We start from the raw sequence: 22,728 nt of genomic DNA on the forward strand, positions 1-22,728 counted from the left end.
AGAGGAGGGTAATGGCAAAACCACCTCTGAGTATTTCTTGCCTAAGTGAAGAAGAAGAAGAAGAAGAAGAAGAAGAAGAAGAAGAAGAAGAAGAAGAAGAAGAGCATGTGAAATTCATGGAGTCACCCTAAGTCAAAAGGAGATTTGAAGGCCCACCCACACACAAAATCTGCTATGTACCAAGTAAGATTCGAAGGTAGGAATCTTGCACCATCCCCTCATATGAATATTTTAACCTGAAATAGCATTATTTCTAAATCAGTGCCACCTTTGAAGATCAATACCAATTCATTTATGAGCTTTAGTAACAGATTTAATTTTGTAAAAACATCAGGTCTTTTCAGATGGTCGAAGCATATTATATGTAGGAATTAAATAATGTGCAAGTGAAGAATTTTTCCTTCAGTGACGCTTTGGGGACAAATTCATATGACTATTTTGGAGGCAGAAGTGTCACCACAAGATACATTTTCCTTTTTTAAAACCTGTACTATACAAGAATATTGTGAATAGGCACTGTATGCTGCAAATAATCAGTGTTTTTTTCCTTACATTTTACATTTAGCATGCATAACTATTTTTTTAGATACTTAGGCATGAGTATCCAGCTATATTTAGGATAAGGGCAAAAGACAATTGAGGGGGGGGTGCACATCCTGAATATCTCCCATGGATATGAGTTTATGGTGTTGGGTACACTGAGAAATTCAGACTGCTGAATGTCTTCAGAAGACCCAGGGTCCTAGGCAATCCACTTCTCAAAATACCGAATAATGGGGGAGAAGCACATTTAGACCATTTTCAAGTCTCCCATGTCTCACACATCCACTTGTTTCCAAATCAGAAGTAATCAGAGGGTCAAGTCTAGTTGGGGGGGGGGGATGAGGCTATTTCAGACCCAGGAAAGTTCAAAGGGCACCAAATAATCTTTAATGGGAGAACTGTAACTCCCCTCCTGAAAATTCTGTGGGCATGGTTCTCTTTTTTCCACTAATGGTAAGTCTATGATCTTAAAGGTGGCATCTTTCAAGATGTGCATGGAACTCCATGCTTACATTAATGAAGAGCCCCTCCAGATAAGAAATAAGTCTCTGGAAGTCCCATTTTGCTTCTGTAAAAAGCTATTTTATTTTTGAGATCTCCATGTTTTCTTAAGAGTATTTCCTGGGGACTCCTGTCATTACAAAGGACTTTTCATTTCTACTTCCCTGGTCACTTACCCAGTGTTTTTTGAAATGACATGCATCTTTACTAGGCTGTATCCTAAAACTAAAGATGGCTGCAGCAGATAATATTATAATATTATCCTAGTGTTTACTTAGTGTGATATTGCTCGAGCACTTCAGCAATTCAACTATACATCCTGAATAATAGCAAAGAAGGCTCAACAAAAATTGGTCAAAATCAGTTTCTGAAATGTTGCATGAATGGCACATTAGCAGTAGTAGAAGGAAGAGGAGGAACATAAGGAAAGGAGAAAGAAGAAAACCCAGGATATATCAAAATATAGTTTGGATGCTAACCAATGAATACACAAGGAAAATAAAACAACACAAAGAATGGAAACTCTTGATATGTCCAGAGATTTTTCCCCCTCTTCTGGATGAGCCCTTAGTATCACACTTAGTGCAAAAATTGTCAACAAAACAAAACAAATGAACATGGTGCTACAGCCTTCCAAAATGTCACAATAAATTTTACATCTTAAAATAAGCAATGGCAACTTTTGTTCTGACAAAGGATTCAACAGATGGCAACTGGAGAAAGGCTAAAACAAATATGTGATAGTAAAAATGGAACAGGATGCCATTCTTAAGAACTGGTAACACATGGCTTTTATTGTTTGTTTTTCTACCAAGAGCTAATATTCAGTCTGTATAAAGACATGCACAATTTGAATGCTGAACTCATTGGAAAAGCACACCAGGGGGGAATTCCCATTGGAAGGATGACTCGATTTCTGATTCAGCTTGGCTACGTGTCAGAAATCGATCCCAAAACGAGTGTTTTGTACATATATGCTGCCATCTCTTCAGGGCTGATCTAAGAGAAACTTACCCAATTTGCAGCAGAAAACAGCCATGCGTGGCACTGAGTGACTAATCCTGTTGTATAATGTCATTAACACCTCTGTTCCCCAAACCCTTCTTCCTGGAATCGTTGTTGTTAAAGAAATTTGGGTGTTGAGGGTGGGGATTGAAATATAAATAAGATGCAGAGTAAATATTTGAATATCTAAATATTCATGCTGTGCTTTTAAAATATTTTAATAGTCTACTTGAAACATGGGAGAGGGGAAAAACTGACTGATGAATTAGCATTCGATTTGCCACTGTGCCTGTCAAATGGGCTGCTAAAATGAGGGAAAGCTGGATTATAGATGAAAAGTAGAAGAAAACCAGGAAGCCAAGAGGTGCCTGTCTGCATACGGTCTAATTTAAGCAACGGCAAGAGAAAAATCACTAGAAGCAAGAACCAGTAAGCAGAAACCATTTCCTTTAATACAATATATAGTTGACAGATATGCTGCAAAAGAAAAAAAAATCCCCAACATTCCAATAAAAACAATTCCTTGCCTTGCAGGAACAGCCTAAACTTTCTGATTGTCCAAGATGGGAAGTGAAGTATTCCCTCCCACATTGCACCATAGTGATGGTAACACCACCACTAGATATTCAGGCTCTACAAAGCAATCTTTTCACTAAGTTCCTAGTACTGAGAGTCCTGCGGACAAATCGTTATGGAAGGAGTTACTAGGAAAGGCACCCCTGATTTGCCTAGCCACTCTTCCCATAAAGTGTAGCTCCAAAGACACCTCAGAGCCAAACATTTACTGTATATCATTCTGCAAAAGTGATGGGGAGGAGGGAGACAGGGAATTTCTGGATTCAGACACAGTGCTGCCCAAGGTAACAGCATCACTCCTCATCTGAGGAAGCAGACCAAGTCTACAAAAGCTTATTCTACAACTTCTTTCACACAGTTAGTCCCAAATATGCTACAAGATCCTTTTGCATACTGGGCATCTCTCCTGTTCATGAGCCAGCCCTGTTGTCTTCATTTCTTTCAATAAACCATATTCAGTCTTAGTTTTCTGTGAGGTTTTCAACTCCACATATTCAGTCTGTTTGTGTTTTTTCTTTAAATCCAACCTATTTGAACTATTGGATTGGATGCAGAGATTTCCTTCCTCTGCCAGAAAGTGCTTCCTCCATTGGGAAAAAAAATCAGTTAAGAAGAATCCCCAACTATATCTGGGGTAGTAATCTTTAGTGTTCCAGATGTTTAGAGCTACAAATGCCAGCATTCCTTAGCACTGATTATGTTGGCTGTAGCATCAAGAAGTAAAAGTCCAAAGCAACTGGAGGGCAAAAGAATACCCATCTCAAACACAGAAAAGGAAAATTCCAAGTGTTCTGTTTAGATCGCAAGCTCTAGTACAGGATCAAGATGAACAAACTAAGGAGTTTATTGCATGATCTTTTCAAGCCTCCCGGGCTGGAGCCGGGATGCAGGATCAATGTGGGGATTATCCTTGCTAAATCACCAGCTAATTGCCACCCATCATCAGCCCAGGTCCAAATCGGGTCCCAGCTGTGCTCTGCCAGCACTTTTTCAAGGTCAGAAGCTTTCTGGCTTCTAAAAAGTGCAGGTGGAGCACGGCTGGGACCTGGGTTGATGGCAGGTGACAATTAGGCAGAGATTTAGCATGCAATAATCCCTGCCTCCATCCTGTGTCCCAGCCCTAGCCCGTGAGGCTTGAAACGCTTTTAAAATTCATGCGATAAGCACCCAAGACAGAAATAATGGAGTTGAAAGGATGCAGTTATGTAGTTAAGAGCCGATGCATAAATTCCATGGATCAATAATCCAGGATAAAATTGGTGTGTGTATCTAGGTTGATAAAATTTAATGTGCACAGTAGGCAGATTTTTTCCCCTCTGGAAAAGCCATAAGCAGACAGATTTTATATTCCTCGGTATGTCTGGACACATCCACACAACTACAGTAGTCCAGATAAAAAATGCTTCTACCCTCCATATGGGAAAAATACTTTAAAATATTCAAAACAATATATATAGTTGTTCAGCAGTTATGGCTTGGATAATGTACTGCAGAAGACTGAAAACTTGTGTATTGTGATATGTGCATGGAAAGAATGGCAACCATAAGCCTGTACATTACTACTCCTGTTGTACATAATAGCTACTGATGGTTGATGGTTTATGATGGTTAATAATAATAACAGCTTCAGATGCCATTGATTTATACCTAAATCTACTTGAAACTAGATTTATACAGCAGAATGGTAACGACTGGTGACTTATTAAATTTATTATGCTTCATTGTTAAGTCTATTACCATCACAATTTTTGATTAAATGAGACATATACAACTCATAGTAATCTATATCTGGTCTGTCCAATGGACACATTAGTCACCACCATTTGAAAATCAAGAAATGTGTTTCAGAATGTGTATGACTTTCTACTTAATAAAGGGATGGGTGTTTTTCTATCACTGCCTTGTTCTATAACTAGCAACAGATGTTGATCTGATGCTTAGTTGGTGGTGGCAATTGGTACAGAAATTAAATTAAAGCAGAGCTTTTGTTTCTCCTTGCACAGATGTTTCAAAATACCAGCTGGTCCTCTTACCACATGTTTTATATATTTAGACTCTTTTCAGTTTCTGTTCGCATTGCTGTGGGTGCATGATTTCATGCTTCCTTGTAATGGATGGAAGCTTGGATAGAAGCTTCCTGAAATTTCTGTTTTCACGGTTATGGACGCATCCACACAACTATGAAAAAAAAAACATCCTCTGTCTTATTCATGGCAGAGTAATCTCAAGGGTGGTCCTGCACAGTGTCTGCAATTTAGGCACAGTGATAGGAAAGAAATGCAAACAATGAATGACAAACAATGATGACAACCCCAAGATCGGTGAAATATTAATGGTGCCCCACAAGTGGTGAAGATGTTCCTTTCCCTTCAATAAATATTCTTCCTTCAGATAGAAAAGAAAGGAGCAATCTGTTTCTCCTTGCATGCATATCAGGATCCCTTTGATACACACTAGAAGACTGAAGCACATATGTAAAACATCTCTTGTTCAGCTAGGCACAGAAATTTTAATATACTGAAGACAAAATGGAACTATTCCACCCATTAGTGGAATTAATCAAGCCTGCCAAATCATGGGGGAGGCACATTAATAGCAAAACAATCTGGAATTGAAAAATGCACAATGAAAGCTATTTCCTTATTGCAGGTAACACTTCTGAAGACAAGATTACACAAAGCCACAATCCACATGTCGTTCTCTGTCTGGTAGCAGCAGAAATAGAGCCTCCTTCCTTCCTCTTTACCTGCAAAAGCACTGAATGGCACTGGGAGATCAGAAAACATAGCTTGCAATCTACCAAGAATGGTTTCTTGCACAAATAGGCCTCATGGTAATGAATGAGATTTGCGAACAAGAAGATCATGGGGGATAGTGTAGAACTTGAGAAACCAAAATGTCCCCATCCTCAAGGCTCAGGCACATCGAACAGAGGAAATGTCTCTTCTTTAGGTTGCCAAGAAAATTAGGAATTTCCTTTCAGCTTCATGTCGACACTTCAAAGAAAGAAAAAAAAGCGTTCAGTACAGTGAATATTTATTGCTATCATGTGCAACCAGGATCTCCTCTAAAGAGCACAGGGCAGCATGCACTCATTGATGCCCTGAGCAGTGTTCTATCTGGCTCCTATTGGACTTTCTTAAGTTTAAAAACTCAAGTCATCTCCAAAATTTGCTAGCCATTTTTTGTATTCCATTAGTGTGCTTTTCATCCTGTGCACTCTTTCTTATGTATGGCCCAATCATCCCAGGGGCTGATTGTAGTGCTGTCATTTGAGTCATCTCTTCCCTTCAGTCTCTCAGTACAAGCAAGCATGCAATCAAACAGAAATGAAACATGCAGAGTGTGATACTCTTATCTAAGCCCTCAGACAGAATCGTGATGGCTACTGTATGTTTTAAGAAAAATTCCAACATCAACTTTGTACACATCATGGCAAGAATGGGTACAATGAGTTTGTTTCAGTTGCAAATATGAGCATATAAAAACAGATTTTATTTATATATATATATGTTGAGAAATATTTTAAAAACAGTATAGCAGCAAAGGAATAAACTATGTGAACAATAGTCACAATATCATTTTTATTTTTTAGTAACATTACAATCATGAGCCTCCCTGGGGGTTCTTGTCTCTTGCATAAGAGCAAGACAAGAAGTGCTTGTTTGTTGTCAAGTCTTCCATAATTTAAACAAAAATATGTCTACACAAAACAGCTTGCTTTTGCCTCATGAAGCAAAGAATATAGAGACAGCAAACATAGAAGACCTAGACTTTTTATGGCGAGGACTTGATTAATTAAAGACTGACTGATTAAAAAAATAGTTTTGTGTTCTTAACTACTGCAACTATTATAGTTTTATGCAATTGTGCAATTCCAGTATTTGAACAAAATCCATTCTCATCAACATGGGAATTCTTGCAAATAAAAGCAAGAAATATCTTACCATCTCACAAGAAAAGTATGCCATTTTTAGAAAAGCAACAGTTTATAGTCCTAGCATTATATTCCAACTCCTTTCTGCTAATGGCAGCATGGACAATGTTGGGGATGATGTAATTTGTAGTGCAAAATATCTGGAGGGCCGCCATTTCCACAGCATGGCATAAACATTTAATTATTACATTACTGACAGTCTAGTGCAAGATTGCACAATTTATAGCTCCAGAGCTAAAAACAGCTTAAAGACTGGTGCACGTACTTTTCTTCTACACACATGCTTTTTGATCTAGAAGATGAAATTCAAAACATAAAAATACTTCTGGTTTTGATGAAAGCATGTTCTATTTGCTTTCCAGACCACAAAATAGAGGCAAATGAAACCAGCTGGATGAAAGGTTTTGGAAAGAATATAAAAGGGTGAGGGGACAAACAAACAAAAATGGGCTGGGTAGACTCCAGAAGGATATAACAACAATGATACTTATCAGTGCAAAACTGCAAAATCAGGTCCATTTTGTTTAACTGTTGATTAACGTGTATGGACTAAAACATTCATCTTATTAGCTTGATGTTAGGGAACCTTTAAGATGTGTGGGTAGAACACACTACTTAATGTGTACCACTGCATTGTGATAGCAAATTGGACAGCCACAGTAAAAATTAGTAGCTTTTCACCGAACAAGACCTGAGCCTCAGCCTAAAAAGGAGCTTATAAAAAGGTGGATGTGGAAAAGACTACCTGGAGTTTACCCAGTTTGTTAGTGTCTCTTGCACTGCATGCTCATGCAGTAATAATCCTATACAATGGCATCTTTAATAGTAAATTCTTACTCCTCCTGGACTGAAGTTATTTCTTGCTCATTAGAAAGACAGCTCGCTCTGAAGGAAAAATGAAAAGCAGTAAACTCTTGCTCTTTTTCTCTCTCATGTTCTTATTCAGTGTCTGGAGACATAACTCATTTACTTTTAAAGCATAACAAATGCACTGCAGGATAAGCTTTCATGGGTCAAACATACTTCATTAGATGCATGAAGCCTTCATCTAACTGGGTAGGTAATTAGGTATACATACCATTGTTACAGAGAAAAGAAGAAAGGCTCCCCAAGGCCCAGAAAAGCAGATGTTGCAAAAATATATTAGCTTTTAAAGGTACCACAAAACTCTTTATAGTTTATAGCAAGAGTCTCACATTTTTCTGGACACTTTCAGTTCCTCAAATATGATGAAAAACAGTTTTCTGTTTTAAATATATTAACAACTGAGTTCTAAAGACTGTTGCCTTGGAGTAAGTCTCATTCTGCTCAAAAGGACTTACTTTTGTGGCATGTACATAGGATCAAATTATGAGACAAGCATGTTTATGCAACTGCATCTTTAGAAGAGGGTGGAAAATATGTTTCATATACAAAGGTTCTGTACACTGTAAATGGGATAACTTCATGTCTACATCTCTTTGGGTCACTACTGCTGTACCCATACTAGCCGCCACCATCACCACTAGATATAATATAGCTACAAGGCACAGAGGTAGAATATATCTTATTAGATTGAAAGGGGAAAACCATAGGGCAAGATGACTTTATGACATCATAACACCCTCCACCTAACATGGAGATGACTGGGTTGATGTAGTCTATCAAATCTTGTATGTGGCCATCATCTGTTGCACTGGGAGTGCAGAGCGTACACTTTGCTCTAATCGAATTCCTAAAATGCTACCAAAGCTAATATGGCACAAAGTCATTGTAGGTAAATTCAAATTGGTTACAACTTTTGTAACTGAGTACTAGAATTCAATATTGTACTAGATGTACAGCATAGAAATAGCTATTATAATTCACAAAATGTCCGTAGTAGTATCACAAGTGGACCTCCAAGGAAGCAAAGGTTATTTTTTAGGATTGCTAAAGCTCATGCAATTGTTTTGACAGCCAAAGCACAGCCAAACCCCTTCTTCCACTGTAAAACTATTTTTAGTTTTTGTTTTCAATGTCATTATTTAATGATCTTCCTGACAGCATACACTATTGTATGTATCTATCTATCTATCTATCTATCTATCTATCTATCTATCTATCTATCTAAGACTAGTTATGACAAAAGGAAGTCCAGGGGCCCAGTGGGATTATATTCTTTGGGTAGTTCCAGACATTTGTTAAGAGTATGTCAACAAGATCATCTGGTTTTCCAGAAAATCTCTGAACCTTACCGCACAGGGGCTCCACGGAACAGAAGGAGGCCGAGAACAAGTGGGGAACAAGTTCAGAACAGTTCTCAAAAATCACCTCCTCTGGATTGGGAATGGAAGGGAAGGGAACAGAATGAGTGAGAGACTTCCTGTGCGCAGTAAAAGGCATTCCCCACTTGTTCCGTTCCCTTCCCAGCTCCTTTTGGACCGTTCTCATCCCGTGCCTGGAAATCTGTGCGGTAAGGTCCTCTATTTTCAGTTTGCCAGATGTTGCATAAGAGTCCAGTTTAGCTACTTAAATCATTCTAAGCATGTTTGTTTTCATAAAAGTCAGCAATAAATCCTTTTAAAAAGATAAACCATTTTAAGTAAAAAGTCAGCAAAGTGGATCGTTTAAAGAAAACCTCAGAAGATGTCAGTAGAACACATACAATTAGGAGGTAAGTTTCACAGAAATCAATTGGACCTCTTTTCCATGTGTTTAGCTGTGATACCATGTTGTTGGAATTATCAATTACTGAGGAAATGTCAAATTGAACTGCTTCATGTTAAAAAAATTTAATGTATTTTTATGGCCCACGGAATCAATCTGGCACTCCATGAAATGCCAAGACTCAGGATCAGGGTTTTAGTTGACAAACAGCTGTATTGGGTTTTTGGATTGTCAAAGCATGCAAACTATGTAAATTATGGCTCTAAAATATTATATCTTTGCTATAATGATGAAGACTCCATGGATCTTATCAACAGTGTGATGTATCTACAATTTAATACAGTTTGACGGTGTTCTCTGTTTGAACTGCAGCTCCCAAAATTCCTGAGCCAATGTGGCTACAGAGGTTTGGTTTTGTTTTTTAAAGAATTCTTCCAAGCTTTGATCTTATTAAGCTGCAACCACATACAGGTACTGCATATTTTGAGGGACAGTTAAGAAGTGTATTTCTCAGTAGACAGGGATAAATTATTTTCCTTCCAGTGAGTAGAGAAATATAATGCCATTGATTACCAGAATGCTGTCTTACTTTGCTGATGCTTCTCTCAGCTCTTCATCCAGTCTGCAAGAGTAAAAGTTTTTGATGTTTCAGGGGTGGGCAGGAAGAAGCAGCAAGCAGAGCATAAGACAAATGCAAGAGGAAAGCAGAGCAAAGATCAAGCAAGGTACAAAAGAGTAAATATCATTTCTTTCACTTTCTCCCCTCTTCTCTCCAAATTTGGCTTATCAGGGGACAGGCATGTAAAGCTGTAGCAAGGGTCTGGGCATGCATGCTTTACAAAGCTGGCAAGAGTGCTTTGACTAAATAAGCTGAAGTTAGGTGTAGATCAAGTCACAATAAGTTTATTTCCAGTTTAGCAGACAGGCTACAGAGCTTGGAGAAACTGCATTTTTGGACTACAACTCCCTGAATCCTCAGTTAACGTGGCCACTGGACATGCAGGCTGGGTACTTTGAGGATTATACTCCAAAAAGTAACTTTTCTCAGCTCTTTATGAACATATAGCTGTACTAGTCTTTTTCAGTATTTTAAAAAAAGGGGAGGGACATAACTGTGACAGTTATTTAAAAAAATATTTTAGCACAGTTGTGAACTACAGTTGAGGAACTGTGTCATTTCCTCAGTGACACAGATGGTGTACAACATTCAAGCCTCAGTATTACAAGCACAGCTACACAGTTTCAGGGATAGATGTGAGATGAGACAGAGACAGAGACAAGGCAGCTGCCCAACTCACCTGGCCAGTCATGTTGCTGCTGGGGGGGCGGGGGGGAGGCCACTGGCCAAGGGAGCCTCCAGGCCCGGCAGCCCAGCATGCCTCTCTCCGGCATGGCCAGGCTCCCATTGGATGGGGGGGAGACGGAAGGGGAGGCACCTGCCTGGTGCCGAGACTACAATTCCCAGAGGGTGCTGTGGTATGAAGTGCCTCTCTATTGGCTGGTGTCACAGGCATTGGCACCTGTGATTGCTTGAGAGGGTCAGAAGGGGTGGAACTTCCACCCTTTCTGGCTCCTGATTGCCTCACAGGCCTATTTAAGGCCACCCTCTTATTGGGTTCAAGGGAGCTATGCTGTTGCAACTTTCTGGGCACGGTAGCATAGGTCTTTGATCTGGTCTGCGTGGTTTCCAGAGCTGCGTAACACTGGATCGGGAGTCCAAAGGGACCTGGGATACTGGGAGCATTACGGCTTTGCCACTGCATGGGCAACACTGATTCAGCATCCCCCAGTGAGAAGGGTAGAGATCTGTACATGTGATCAGCTGGTTACCAGAGATGCAAATGGGCAATTAACCAGTTACCCCTTTGTCATCCCAAAACTCGGCCATGACCAAGCATAATGGTTCATCATCATTATCAGATTGGTCAATGGCAGATCCAGGCCTCATACATTTCACCTGTTGTCAGTAAAGTTTTGGCCTTTTCCTTCCAATTGGGCTTAGTGTGGTCTTTCTTGCTGGCAGATGACAATTGTAAGACTGGTCATAAAACCTTGAAAGGGCTGGTTTAGAATAAACATATTGGCATCTGTAATGTAAAATACAGGTCTGCTAGGTTGCTAATTGACCTGGAAGAAAGAAAATTCTATTGAAGGCAGAGGGTTTTTCTTGAAGAAGAAAAAAATTATTGTATTCACAGCTTGAATGAAAAGCATCCTATTAATATATGTATTGTGCCAAGAAGCCCATTATTGCTGTCCAGTTCTCTGATCAAAGGCTGGAAATAGTGAATGTATACCAATTTAGCTGTTTTCCCTCATATTTTTCCTCTTGAAATTCCTTATTTCACCACAACCACTTTGAGATCAGTTAAAGAGTGTCCTGGGAGACTGAAGCGCTCTTGCATTAGTGGTTGTATATTGCCATTTCTGATGTCCATTTATTCTTTTGCATAAGGCTTGCCAGTTCTACTTATGTAAAATAGAGAAAGCCATTCCCAAACTCTGCATGAATTCAGAGACTTGAATATTGTGTTCCATCAGTGCCTTTGGAAAAGTGAATTTTTATGCATGAAAGTTCATGCTAAAATAAACATGTAAATTTTAAAAATGACATAACACTACTATCCCCCCCCCTTTTTTTTTTCCTCAAAGGTATTTCCAGCTATAAATAAAACTGATCTCAGTAGCCCAGAAGTGGAGTTTCAATGCAAAAAACTATAGGGTATGAGATTTCTAGCTGCTGGAATCCTGAAACAAAAGATTTCTCATACATCTTCACTCTTTTAGAAACATCAGCATAAGCTGCAGCAGAGTAAGAGTATTACCTTACTCTCCTCTGAAAAGACCTGTCTTCATCATACCTTGCAAGATAAAAGTAAGTGAACGACAAAACATATGAGGTCAAATAATATATCCAGTTGTTGTATTTATCCAGATGTTCACTTCTCCATCCAACTTATCAAGAAACCTTATTCTCAATGTCAAGTGGTTTTAACACAAAGTTGTAACTGATAACCTGCGGCAATATGGAATGTCCTTTTTGCTGTTTTCTCCATGACAGCTTTGAAAATCAGAGAATGACTGGTCCAAACGAATGAAAGACAAGGAAATCATTTGTATCCTAAAGAGGCATTTTGTTTGCTTTAAAGTCTCTGCTGAATTATACACTTCGACCAGCAGGAGAGAAATTTGCTGGACCAGCAGAGACTTACACAAAAGGAAGATTTTATGTATGCAGCTGAAGTGAATGCAGAAATATATTAACATATACATTTGCATCCACACAGTTATGCTCAGCTAGACTTCGTTCAACTGGCTGGAGGCCTGTTTTTATACATGTGGGATTATAATGCACATGGCTCAAGCTTGTAAGGGGCAAGAACTCTACTAAGTACCAATGCTACAAGTTAAGATATTTTCAAAATCTGATTTGGTGATTCAAGTATTTGATAAGGAAAGAAGTGGTCTCATTTTCATAATCCTTAATCCTTACCCTTCCAGAATACAGCAGAAGTGTATAAATTGCACCAATATTAATAGTGGATATGATGATGTTAAATAGTAACTTTAAATATCCTAAACTAGTTCTTTCTCAGTGCCACTGGAATTGCCCCAAACTGGAGCATAGCGGCTGTTCTTGGAGATTCATCTAAATTTCAGTGGACAATTGACGGGGATACCGTGAAACAAGTCAAAGTTTTATGTACCTGGGGCTGATTTTCCATCATTCCCTGACATACATATTTTATTGCACTTTAGTCTTTATAATCAGTCAACAAGCCAAAATCTGTCCATTATTGAGAAAGATGAAAGGAAGATCAGACATTTTTATGTAAAATTCTTGCTGGAAGATAAATGTCTGAATGTCATTCTTGTAGTTGTCAAATTTCTCTCTCACACAGCTAGGATTAGAAACCTCTATGTATAAAGGGACAGTTAGAGTTGAGCAACTTCCATTATTCTTGTATTTGTGTGGGAAATTTTATTTTTGGGAATTTGATGACATGTATATTTTGACTGAATGCTTAAATTTTGGGTCTATAGACTGTAATAAATTATGAGTGAATGACTGAGATTCATCCAACCCATCCTGCCTTCACTGTTTCCACTGCATTTCATACTGTTCTCACTGATAATTTTCAGACAGAATGTAACAAAATACCCATTTCTTCTGATGACAAGTTCTTGGACATTAGCCAACATCTTTTATGGTGTTGTTTTGTACTCTGGATTGTTCCCTGTTCTTTGTGAGGGGATGCTAACTCTTTAACTCATGACAATGAGGGTTTCTCCATTTTAGACAACCTAATTAAGAAGCCCCAAGCAAGAGACAGGCATATCTGATGCAGACTGCAAAATTCCTAGGTGAAGACTTTCAATTGATGCAGCACAGCTATTAAGGTTTATAAAGCACAGTATTGTACATTGCAAAGAGTGAAATATGAAGAAGTAAGAAAATATCTGGTGGGGGGGGGTTGCAACAAAAAAAAGTATTGAGATATTAACCTTTCTTCTGACTAGCAATTTGCCACATGAAGAAAAATATTTTTCATCCAAACATCAGTTTGCTATACCAAGCAATGGACTATCTTCATTCAGATGCCATCTGCCTCAGGTGATTACAGTGGAACCTCGCCATACGCGGGGGATCCGTTCTGGATCCCGCCGCATATGGCGATTTCCGCCTATGCTCGAGTCCCATTGTAAACAATGGGGCTCGTGCACGGCAGTGCAGAGGTGCGCGGGGCGCAACGGGCGCGCGCACGGCGCAACAGGCACGCACACCCATTCAACTGAATGGGACGCGCCGCCCCTTCTGCCCCGCGCGCGCCCAGCGGCTTGAGCGCATACACTCAAAGCCGCGTAAAAAAAGTCCGCGTATGCGGAGGCCCCACTGTATTTGTTTTTATATTGTTCCTCAGCAAAGAATAAGAATCTTTTGAGAGTGATAGTTTGGAATATTGAAAATTCCATCACTTTGTCAAAAATTTGTCACAGCTTGCATGTGTCAAATCCATTTATCAGCACACTGCTGAAAGTTGCTTGAATAAAGAATGCCCCTTGATTTGTAATATGAGGTTTCTTAATACAGCATGGCTTCAACTTTCCTCATTTTAATGATGAAGAGAATAAAATGTTGAAATATGAGTAAACTTTTCTCCATATTGTCAAATTATCTCAAGGGGAAAAAAGTGGGGGGATCCACACAATGTTTTCTAAATAATGGGTTGGCTCTTCCTTTTTCCCCTCCTCATCTTCCCTCTGCCTCCTCTTTGCAGGCAAGAGCACACCTTGAACACAGATCTTCCCCAAATGATTCCACAAGCAGAGAGATAAGGAAAGCCAACATTTCCTGATTTTCCCCTCCCTCTGCAGCCACAACACAACTCTCCCTCTACTCTGAAGACTTCCCCAGTGTTCCAGAGCAGATGTCTTTTGTGAGGGAGAGAGAATAACTCACAGGCCTGTTACAGACTGCCAAAATAAAGCTGCTTCGGGTCTCTTTGGAGTTATGCTATTTAAATGATGCATGGGTCCTAAGAGTCCGGAGGTCATGCCACAGCCACACTCCATTCCTAAGCACTGGAGTGCAGCTTTGGTGCAGCTTCCGGATTCTTAGGATGCATGCATCATTTAAATAGCATACCTCCAAAGTGACCCGAAGCAGCTTTATTTTGGCAGTCTGTAACAGGCCATAGTCATCTCCTCCACTGTTCCATAAGGATGGAAAGTCTCTGATAAGATGGAAGGAGTGCATCCATTCATGGAGAAAAGATTCTGGATCCAAGAGACTCTGTCTACTGTATCTCATACCATCCTCTACAGAACTTAGGAATGGATGCTCCCCATTTTTAGTTTTGCTAATGAAACCATTGCAAAATGTGCAGCTGGTACTTGGAGCTATGGAAAAACCAACAGAAATATGAAATAGTGCACTTAATTCTTAATAAAGACATCGATCATTTCTAATGTTGACATCCTAAATGCTCAACATTATGTACATAAACTTTTCATTTCTGTTCAAAATCTTGTATGTTTTGAAAATATTAGCAATAATTAATTAGGAAAATCTGGTTTTGAAAGACATAAACAAATTTCCCTAAAAATATAATAGTTCTTTAATTCCAAGAGGCAACATATCTCATAATTACTTTCATCACTTACTTGACAATACTTTCTGGGATATTTACATATTCCATTGGAATTAGTTCACTGAGCTCTGCCAAAGTGCTGACATATTGTATCTTACTGCTGAATTTTGAGCTGGAACACAAAAGTACCTTTAAATAATTAAGCAACAGACACATACAAATGTGCAAGAAATTGCATATAATAATAAGTCTAATAATTCACTCCACACTCAGTAACAAGTAGCTAACAATGCAGCCCTATGTATATCAATTCAGAAGCAAGTCGTAAGAAGTTACAATTAGTCAATGGAACTTATTTTCAGGTAAGTGTGTACAGGATTATAGTCCAAGGAGCTCAACAGACCACCCCAAAAGGGCAGGCTGGAGCTGCCCATTTTTACTCCTGATGGAAGCTACACCAAACAAATACCATGGCCTCTGTCAGGACTGCTGAAAGCGTGTTCTTTTTAGTCTGTGCAGTAGGCATCACGAGTGTGCCAATGGCACACTTGCACACAGCGATGATGCACGCACGGTGCTGCAACGTTTAGACACTGCGCCATGCTTGTGTCACCATGGCGGCCTCCATGTGGATAGGGCCATGCCATAATGGTGCCGCCACCATGTGGTAGGGCTCAGGAGCATGCGGTTGCTTTGCAATCCCGAGCCCTAAAATCGGCCCCAGACCGCCATTTATTTCACATATAAGCTTCCCTATCAATCAGCGTGGTGTAGTGGTTTGAGTGTCGGATTACAACTCTGAAGACCTGGGTTCAATTCCCAGTTCAACCATGAAACCCACTGGTTTCAGCCTCAGGGGGAGGCAAAGGCAAACACTCAAACCACTACAACACACTGCTTAGAATTAGCATTTCTAACCAGTGGACACTGAGGCTGAAAGGGGAGGTTATAGATAAGAAATCTACTGAGAATACAGTTTTTGACAAGGTCTTAGCTCATTGCTCACCACTACACTATAGTAGCTCTTGCACAGGTTCTTCTGAAGAAATGGTTTGGTGTCTCCCCTTTAAACATCTTTCCTAATCTCAAGATTGCTCTCTTTTTTCCCACAGTGCAAATAATCCTATACAGAAAGACATCTGATTAGGCACAAGTTCAATAATTTTTGCGGTTTCAGTAGTGGTACCTTATAAAAGGCCGTGTCACTGCTAGAATTGTTCTGATAAACCAAGAGGGATGGACAATGATGAAGGATTTCAAATTCTTTCTTAACCTGTGTTTGAAAAGAAAATATATTTTAAGCATCTTTAACTTGAGTAATAAGACCAAGAAAAATGTCCGTCATGTGCAGATCATATTCATACATTTACAGGACATGCACTTTTGACAAACAACCATAAATGAAGCATTTTCCCATTGTTCAGTGGTAAGCCAAAATATGTACATTAGTACATATTTTGGACCTGTTATAAGTAACAGGTTTTTTACTTTCATTTTTTTAAATCACCATATGTGTTTTGGGCCTTTAACACTCAACAGAGCTAGAGATAACTGTTGCATTTCTCTTGGGGTTGGTGCTTGGGACCTGCTATAGGAAACACTCGCGACTCCTGAACTAAACCCAAAGTAATCAGAAGTTCACTTCTTCTGTAATCCATTCCCCTTTGGGGGAGCAGAGGGTTGGCCACAAAACAAAACATAGGAAGGTATCTATACTTCTGGAAGATTCCAGGAAAAAGTGGGGTTCTATCTGAGGAGGTCTATGGAGGCTGTTAAACTACTTTGGGAATGGTACACAGCAGGTAGGATTAATGATACCTATGTTCGGTTCAGTTGTGGAAATAGTTCAGCAAAAGAGAAACATGTCAATTGAAGTTTTTGCATGTAATGTTGAATTTCGTTTTCTCTGCATAGCACCACTACCAGTCTCTCAGTGACTTCAGCACCAGCTTTTCGGTTCACCTGACTTACTAACTAGAAACCCTTTCATATTACACAATTATGCCACTATTAGTTTTACTTTACTCTATCTTATGGAATTCTGGGATTTGAAGTTTAGGGATGAGGACTGAGAATTCTCCTTCAGAGAGCTCTACTGCTTCACCAAAATATAACTCCCAAGATTCCAAAGGAGGCAGGAATGGCAGTTGAAGCAGAATCATAGTGCTACAATTGTGTAGTATAAAACACAAAAGAGAATACTGCCTGAAGAGAATATTGAGAAAACAAGCAGTGGTCCACACACCGCCTATCAATCATTTGGTAACATCTTTTCATCCAGCCCAGGCCTGGCATCCTTCTCCTTGGTGTTGCTCCATTCAAGTAAACCACCATGTAGTCTTCAGCTACCATGAGCTCCAAAGTGCTTATTACATATCTGAACAGGGGGGAAAAAGAAGAAAGAGTTAAGGAAAGAAGGGGGAAGAGTAATAACTTTCCAACTAGTTCTGAATTTAAACCCACATAATGTGATCTTATAACATAAACAGCAATTAAAGTTTCCAGAAAACAGATGGCCCTGAAGGAGTGGCTACTGACTTTGCTCGCCGGGTTGGGGCCATGGCAACTACAGATTGCCACTTCTTTTTGCACCGAGGAAAGGGCGCCTTCAGTGTTCCTTCAGTGCAGCATGTGTAAACACTGTGCCACAGAAACGCCATGGTTCTGCTGCACATGTGGCCGGCCGTACAGGTTCCCGGAGGACTGGGGACATGCTGCTGACTGTCTGTTTCACCTGTTAACCTGTAATCAACACGATTCTACTGGGGGAAATTGGAACTAGCTCCTTTAGGAGTTTGGGACATTCTTGGTAATTTTGATCTTCAAGGGGGGGAACTGGAGAGTACAGTAAGGCATGTAAATGCCTCCTTCATAGGGTTGCTGGGAATTGACTGCTGAGCATGATACATTATACAATAATCTAAAACTGCTCTTGGTCATTCAGCTTTGGGTGATTTAAACCTAAAACAACTAGCAGAGATATATGATAAACTTTGGTGAATTATCACAGTAGGGCATGAAGGTGACTAGCACATTCAAATTTTAGTTTGTTTCAATGTACAAATGAAAGATCTGGTTCAATTAGATTAAATGTCAAAAAGCATATTTCTGAGCTTTCATGTCACATTTTAACATACAATTTATCTCTTGCTTAAACAGTAGTTACAAAGTTACAGGTATAAATTCTCAAGACTTGACCCCATTCTTCCCATCACTCACAGGAAAAGGTTTTCCATGACATAGTGGTAATCAGTTTGGCTGCTGTCTGGTAGAAAACATGCAGCAAACACAATGATGGCATTTAGACCATCACCATAGTATCCTATGGAGGAGACAAAAATGCATTTAAAAAAAGATGTTTAACAGGGCAAAGTCAAGAATACAATCTGGCAGACTACACAGATTACATCTATTTATCTGAAATCTTAAGAGACAGTGTACCAGATTGCTATCGTCAAGTCTCAGACAGGCCGATTGTTATGATACTCTTCTATATATAAAGGCTATCCTGTCGTAGCCATGTTAGCCTTAGAGCAAAGTACAATAACATCCCAGAAACAGTGATATCTTTATTGGCCAAACAAAATGCACAAAATACATGATGAAAGCTTTCAAAGGTGCTGCCTGATGAAAAAGTCAGTTGAACTTTGAAAGCCAGCCTCATGTATTTTGTGCATTTTGGTTGGCCAATAAAGGTTTCACTGTTTCCTGGATGTTTGGATGTTATTGTACTCTTCTGTATAAAGTGCAAGAAAAGAAGACACAAAAATCTACAGCTCTTTAAGCAATGCAATTCTGATAGCTCAAAACTCCAACACAAAGTTCCAGTGCCTACACATTGCAGATACAGACAAGGCTGCCTCAATTCTCATGAGAGCGACAGCCATTTTTGTCAGGCCATTTCCAAGCAGTTATTACGTTCTGAGAATCATTCTAACTGCATATATACCTGGAAGGGGCTGTTTCACACACTTCAGACCTCCATGTCAGCCTAACCCAGTTGGGAGATAGATACCTCTTGTACAAACCTCAGCTTCCATTCAGTAGGCTAAACACTAAACTGCCTAGAATGAACGCTAAATGAAAGCAATGGTTAACAAAATAAGATACAAGAGCTGGAAACAGAGATATCATATGTATTAAAATGTACCAAGATACCAGCTTTGGTACATAGTGAAACCTCTAGAGACTTCACATTCTTTCCACGTTTAGAATACCTCTGTTCTATAGCAAGTATAATATCTTAGTATGAACTGGAGTAGACAAGATGAGTGCAGAGTGGTTAAATAATTGGATTCACCCTCTACTTCATGCATCACCGTCTCTGCCATGCCATCATAAGGGTAGAACAGTTGGTTGAAAGGCCATGTTTTAGAGCAGTGGTGGCGAACCTATGGCACGAATGCCAGAGGTAGCACTCAGAGCCCTCTCTGTGGGCACACATGCCATCACCCCAGCACAGAGTTTGCCAGAGTTTGTAACTAGAAAGCCAGAGGGACATGGCACTTTGTGATAAATAAGTGGGTTTTGGGTTGCAGTTTGGGCACTTGGCCTCTAAAACGTTCACCATCACTGTTTTAGAGAGTGGCTACTGGTACAGAAAACATCAATTTATGATTTTAGTGGGCCCACAAATGAACAACAACAAGCCTTCAGACAGGAATTAGGAAGAATCACTTTAAATCTATTAAATATTGGAGATTAAACAAGAATTTCATTAAGGAAGCTACACATAAATATAGAATTAAAATAATCAAATGTATGAGCAGACAGATTATGCTACAGGCTAACACTCCCCCCCCCTTTTTTTTTTAAAAAAAACCCCAGACTTCCACTTCTTGTATGCCTGTATGGGTTTTCATTGCTTACATAAATGAGCAAATCCTCAGGGACTCACAATGCAATTTCCGTCATATGCTGCTGTCATAGGCGCTTCCTCCAAATTGGCTCTGAGCCTGGCAGAGTTTATGCACTTTAGCAGATGTGATTCTACAATTACACAGGCCCTCTTTAATCCTGCCAGCCAGTAATTCCATTTAAAACCAAATAATTATGTACAATGTGGCATTTTTTTAGTCACGCTTAACAGAAATAAATTCTAACAGGCTACTGGGATATATATTTTCATGCCTTCTATTATGCTTATTCATTCAGTACTGAAACTCAGGAAATTAATTCAGGTTCTTGCTTGCCTGGAAGATTTTCCTGCTAATCTCAGAAGCATCAGAATTGGCCATGGATAACTGGTTGTGCTCAGGACATGATGAAGAATATTCTTTTATTTGATGTCATGTTCCAGGACTTCAGGTCATACATTGTAAAGAACTACTAGGAACACTAACTTCTACCAAGCCAAAGGGAGAACAGGGGACAAGACCATTTGTGGCACAATATTTCCTACCATATATACTCATATATAAGTCGACCTCATATATAAGTCAAGGGCAGGTTTGGGGCCAAAATTATGGATTTTGGTATGACCCACATATAAGTCGAGAGTAAAACTTGAAGACATGTAACAAAGAATGTAAAGGACAAGGAAAATAAAAATGATGCCAAAGAATTTACACAACTCTGGCAGGCATAACAGTCTATACACACCCTAAAGGCTGGATGGATGAGAAGGGAACTACAGTAAATGGTGGCTGTTCAATATTTGGGGGGGGGGGAGGTAACCAGGTGTGGGCAGGGCTAAGCAAAGACACACACCTATTCTCTCAGCACTCCATTGAGGGGAAATGCCCAAGAGCCGTTGCTATCACAATTTTCCTACCAAGGCGTTCAAAAAAGTCAAAAAAGATTCTGGTTCTAAAAGGAATCCTGGATCTGGAAAACTGAGTATTTTAAATAAAATTATTTAATTAGTCATGGAACAATATGTCCCATGTGATAAATGTATTGCTGCTACCATTACAGTACAGACCTTTGCACAGTAGAAATCTTTTGGTCCACACCTGTTTCTTCAACAGGAAGTAAATTCTGAATTTGTTCCAACAGCATTAAGATAATTTCTATGAAGATCATTTTCCAATGTTTTGGAGCTAATTTTTCTCCATGAGTCCAACAATGAATTTAGAGTCCTCCTACCTCCATGAGAAATGACTTTTTTATATGGTTCAATTGCTTTCATATCAATCCTATGTTCCTGGTCTCCGATGACAACTGTCCTCCACAACCTGTTGTCCTCTCTCTCTTCTTCAGCAGTATACTCTGGAATTGATTCAGATACCTGATGGGCAATTTCTTTACTGGCTGGCTGCTCTTCTGAAGAAATGAGAAGAAAAGATTAGGGCAATAAGCACCACTAAACTTCCTCCAGAGAATCAGCATTGCTCACATCTGTTCTCAGTTACAATACTGTAACGTCATTTTGAAATCAATTCTGCCATGAGCCTAATCATATGATTCTCAAATTATCTTCACTGGATAAAGACCAGAATATGATCTTGTAACATTAAAGAGTAACAACCAAATCAACACCTCTTTCTTTTTATTACTTCAATACTTTAAATCTGTCAATGGGTTAAAGCAAGCACTCGGGCTTTTTTGGGGCAGCCCACCCTAATGTAAAGTTTCCTACCTAAGTGTCCTTTGGCACCACTTCCCCCTTATGCTGCTGTGTCATTCTACTGTTACTGTTTGGTTTTGCATCACCAGCATGTCCAAATGGCCCAGAACTAAATGCTCTTAATTCTTATGGTAGATGTTTATTAACAGCATCATGCACAAAGTGCCTCACCCATAGTTCTGCCAGTGCAAGTGAGTGAACCAACATTTTTGTTTTGATCTTTAAAGTCTCATTATGGTACCTATGCCAATGTGAATACTTGTTGTTATTGTTGTCTGCCTTCGAGTCGTTTCCGACTTATGTTGACCCCCAAGGCAAATCTACCATGGGGTTTTCTTGGCAAGATTTATTCAGAGGAAGCTTGCCATTGCCTTTCCCTGAGGCTGAGAGAGTGTGATTTGCCCAAGGTCACCCAGTGGGTTTCATGGCTGAGCTGGGAATGAAATTCTGGTCTCCAGAGTCATAGTCCAACACTCAAACTATGTCACTACAGGTACTGGGTTAGAAACAGGTGCTAAAAATAAAATCTCAATACAACATTAGAGATGAGAGTAATGAGTAATTTCAAGAAAGCCTACTGTATTTTTATAGGAATACTTCATAATACTGTTAAACAGGAAAAGATAAAGGAAACCAATTACTAAATTAAAATAGAGGAAGGGCGGTAAAATTAGAGAATCATTTTACAGGTAAGGTAGAAATTGAAACAGTATCATCATCTGCATCTAAACTAACAGTAGCTGAGTAACCAAATCAGTGGGACACTGCAGAATCTTTGTCCCCCAGAGATTCTCATTAGGAACTAGAGACAGAGGTGGCCCATGATCCAAGTATGGAAAGCATTTCATCCCCAAATGGCAGGGTGAAGTAACCAACTC

General features: G+C 39.5%; 1 protein-coding gene across 6 annotated transcripts in view; it reads right to left on the reverse strand.

Moving 5' to 3' along the window:
* Positions 1 to 799: 799 nt before the first annotated feature.
* The window catches only part of PRUNE2 (prune homolog 2 with BCH domain), a 143,541-nt gene continuing 121,612 nt past the window's right edge, over positions 800 to 22,728 (reverse strand). The window contains exons 12-19 of one of the 6 annotated variants that reach the window (XM_042450116.1): positions 21,370 to 21,546; positions 18,502 to 18,604; positions 17,528 to 17,659; positions 16,469 to 16,555; positions 15,356 to 15,454; positions 9,780 to 9,812; positions 7,400 to 7,447; positions 800 to 5,621 (exon numbers count right to left, since the gene is read on the reverse strand). In XM_042450116.1, coding sequence (XP_042306050.1) covers positions 5,591 to 5,621; positions 7,400 to 7,447; positions 9,780 to 9,812; positions 15,356 to 15,454; positions 16,469 to 16,555; positions 17,528 to 17,659; positions 18,502 to 18,604; positions 21,370 to 21,546 — 710 coding nt within the window. In that variant the 3' untranslated portion in view covers positions 800 to 5,590. Of the gene's footprint in view, positions 5,622 to 7,399; positions 7,448 to 9,763; positions 9,813 to 15,355; positions 15,455 to 16,468; positions 16,556 to 17,527; positions 17,660 to 18,501; positions 18,605 to 21,369; positions 21,547 to 22,728 lie in introns of all 6 variants that reach the window. The other 5 variants (XM_042450122.1, XM_042450121.1, XM_042450117.1 and 2 more) reach the window with 5 other exon arrangements.

Source organism: Sceloporus undulatus, chromosome 2, assembly GCF_019175285.1.
Source record: "Sceloporus undulatus isolate JIND9_A2432 ecotype Alabama chromosome 2, SceUnd_v1.1, whole genome shotgun sequence".
NCBI classification, from domain to species: domain Eukaryota; kingdom Metazoa; phylum Chordata; class Lepidosauria; order Squamata; family Phrynosomatidae; genus Sceloporus; species Sceloporus undulatus.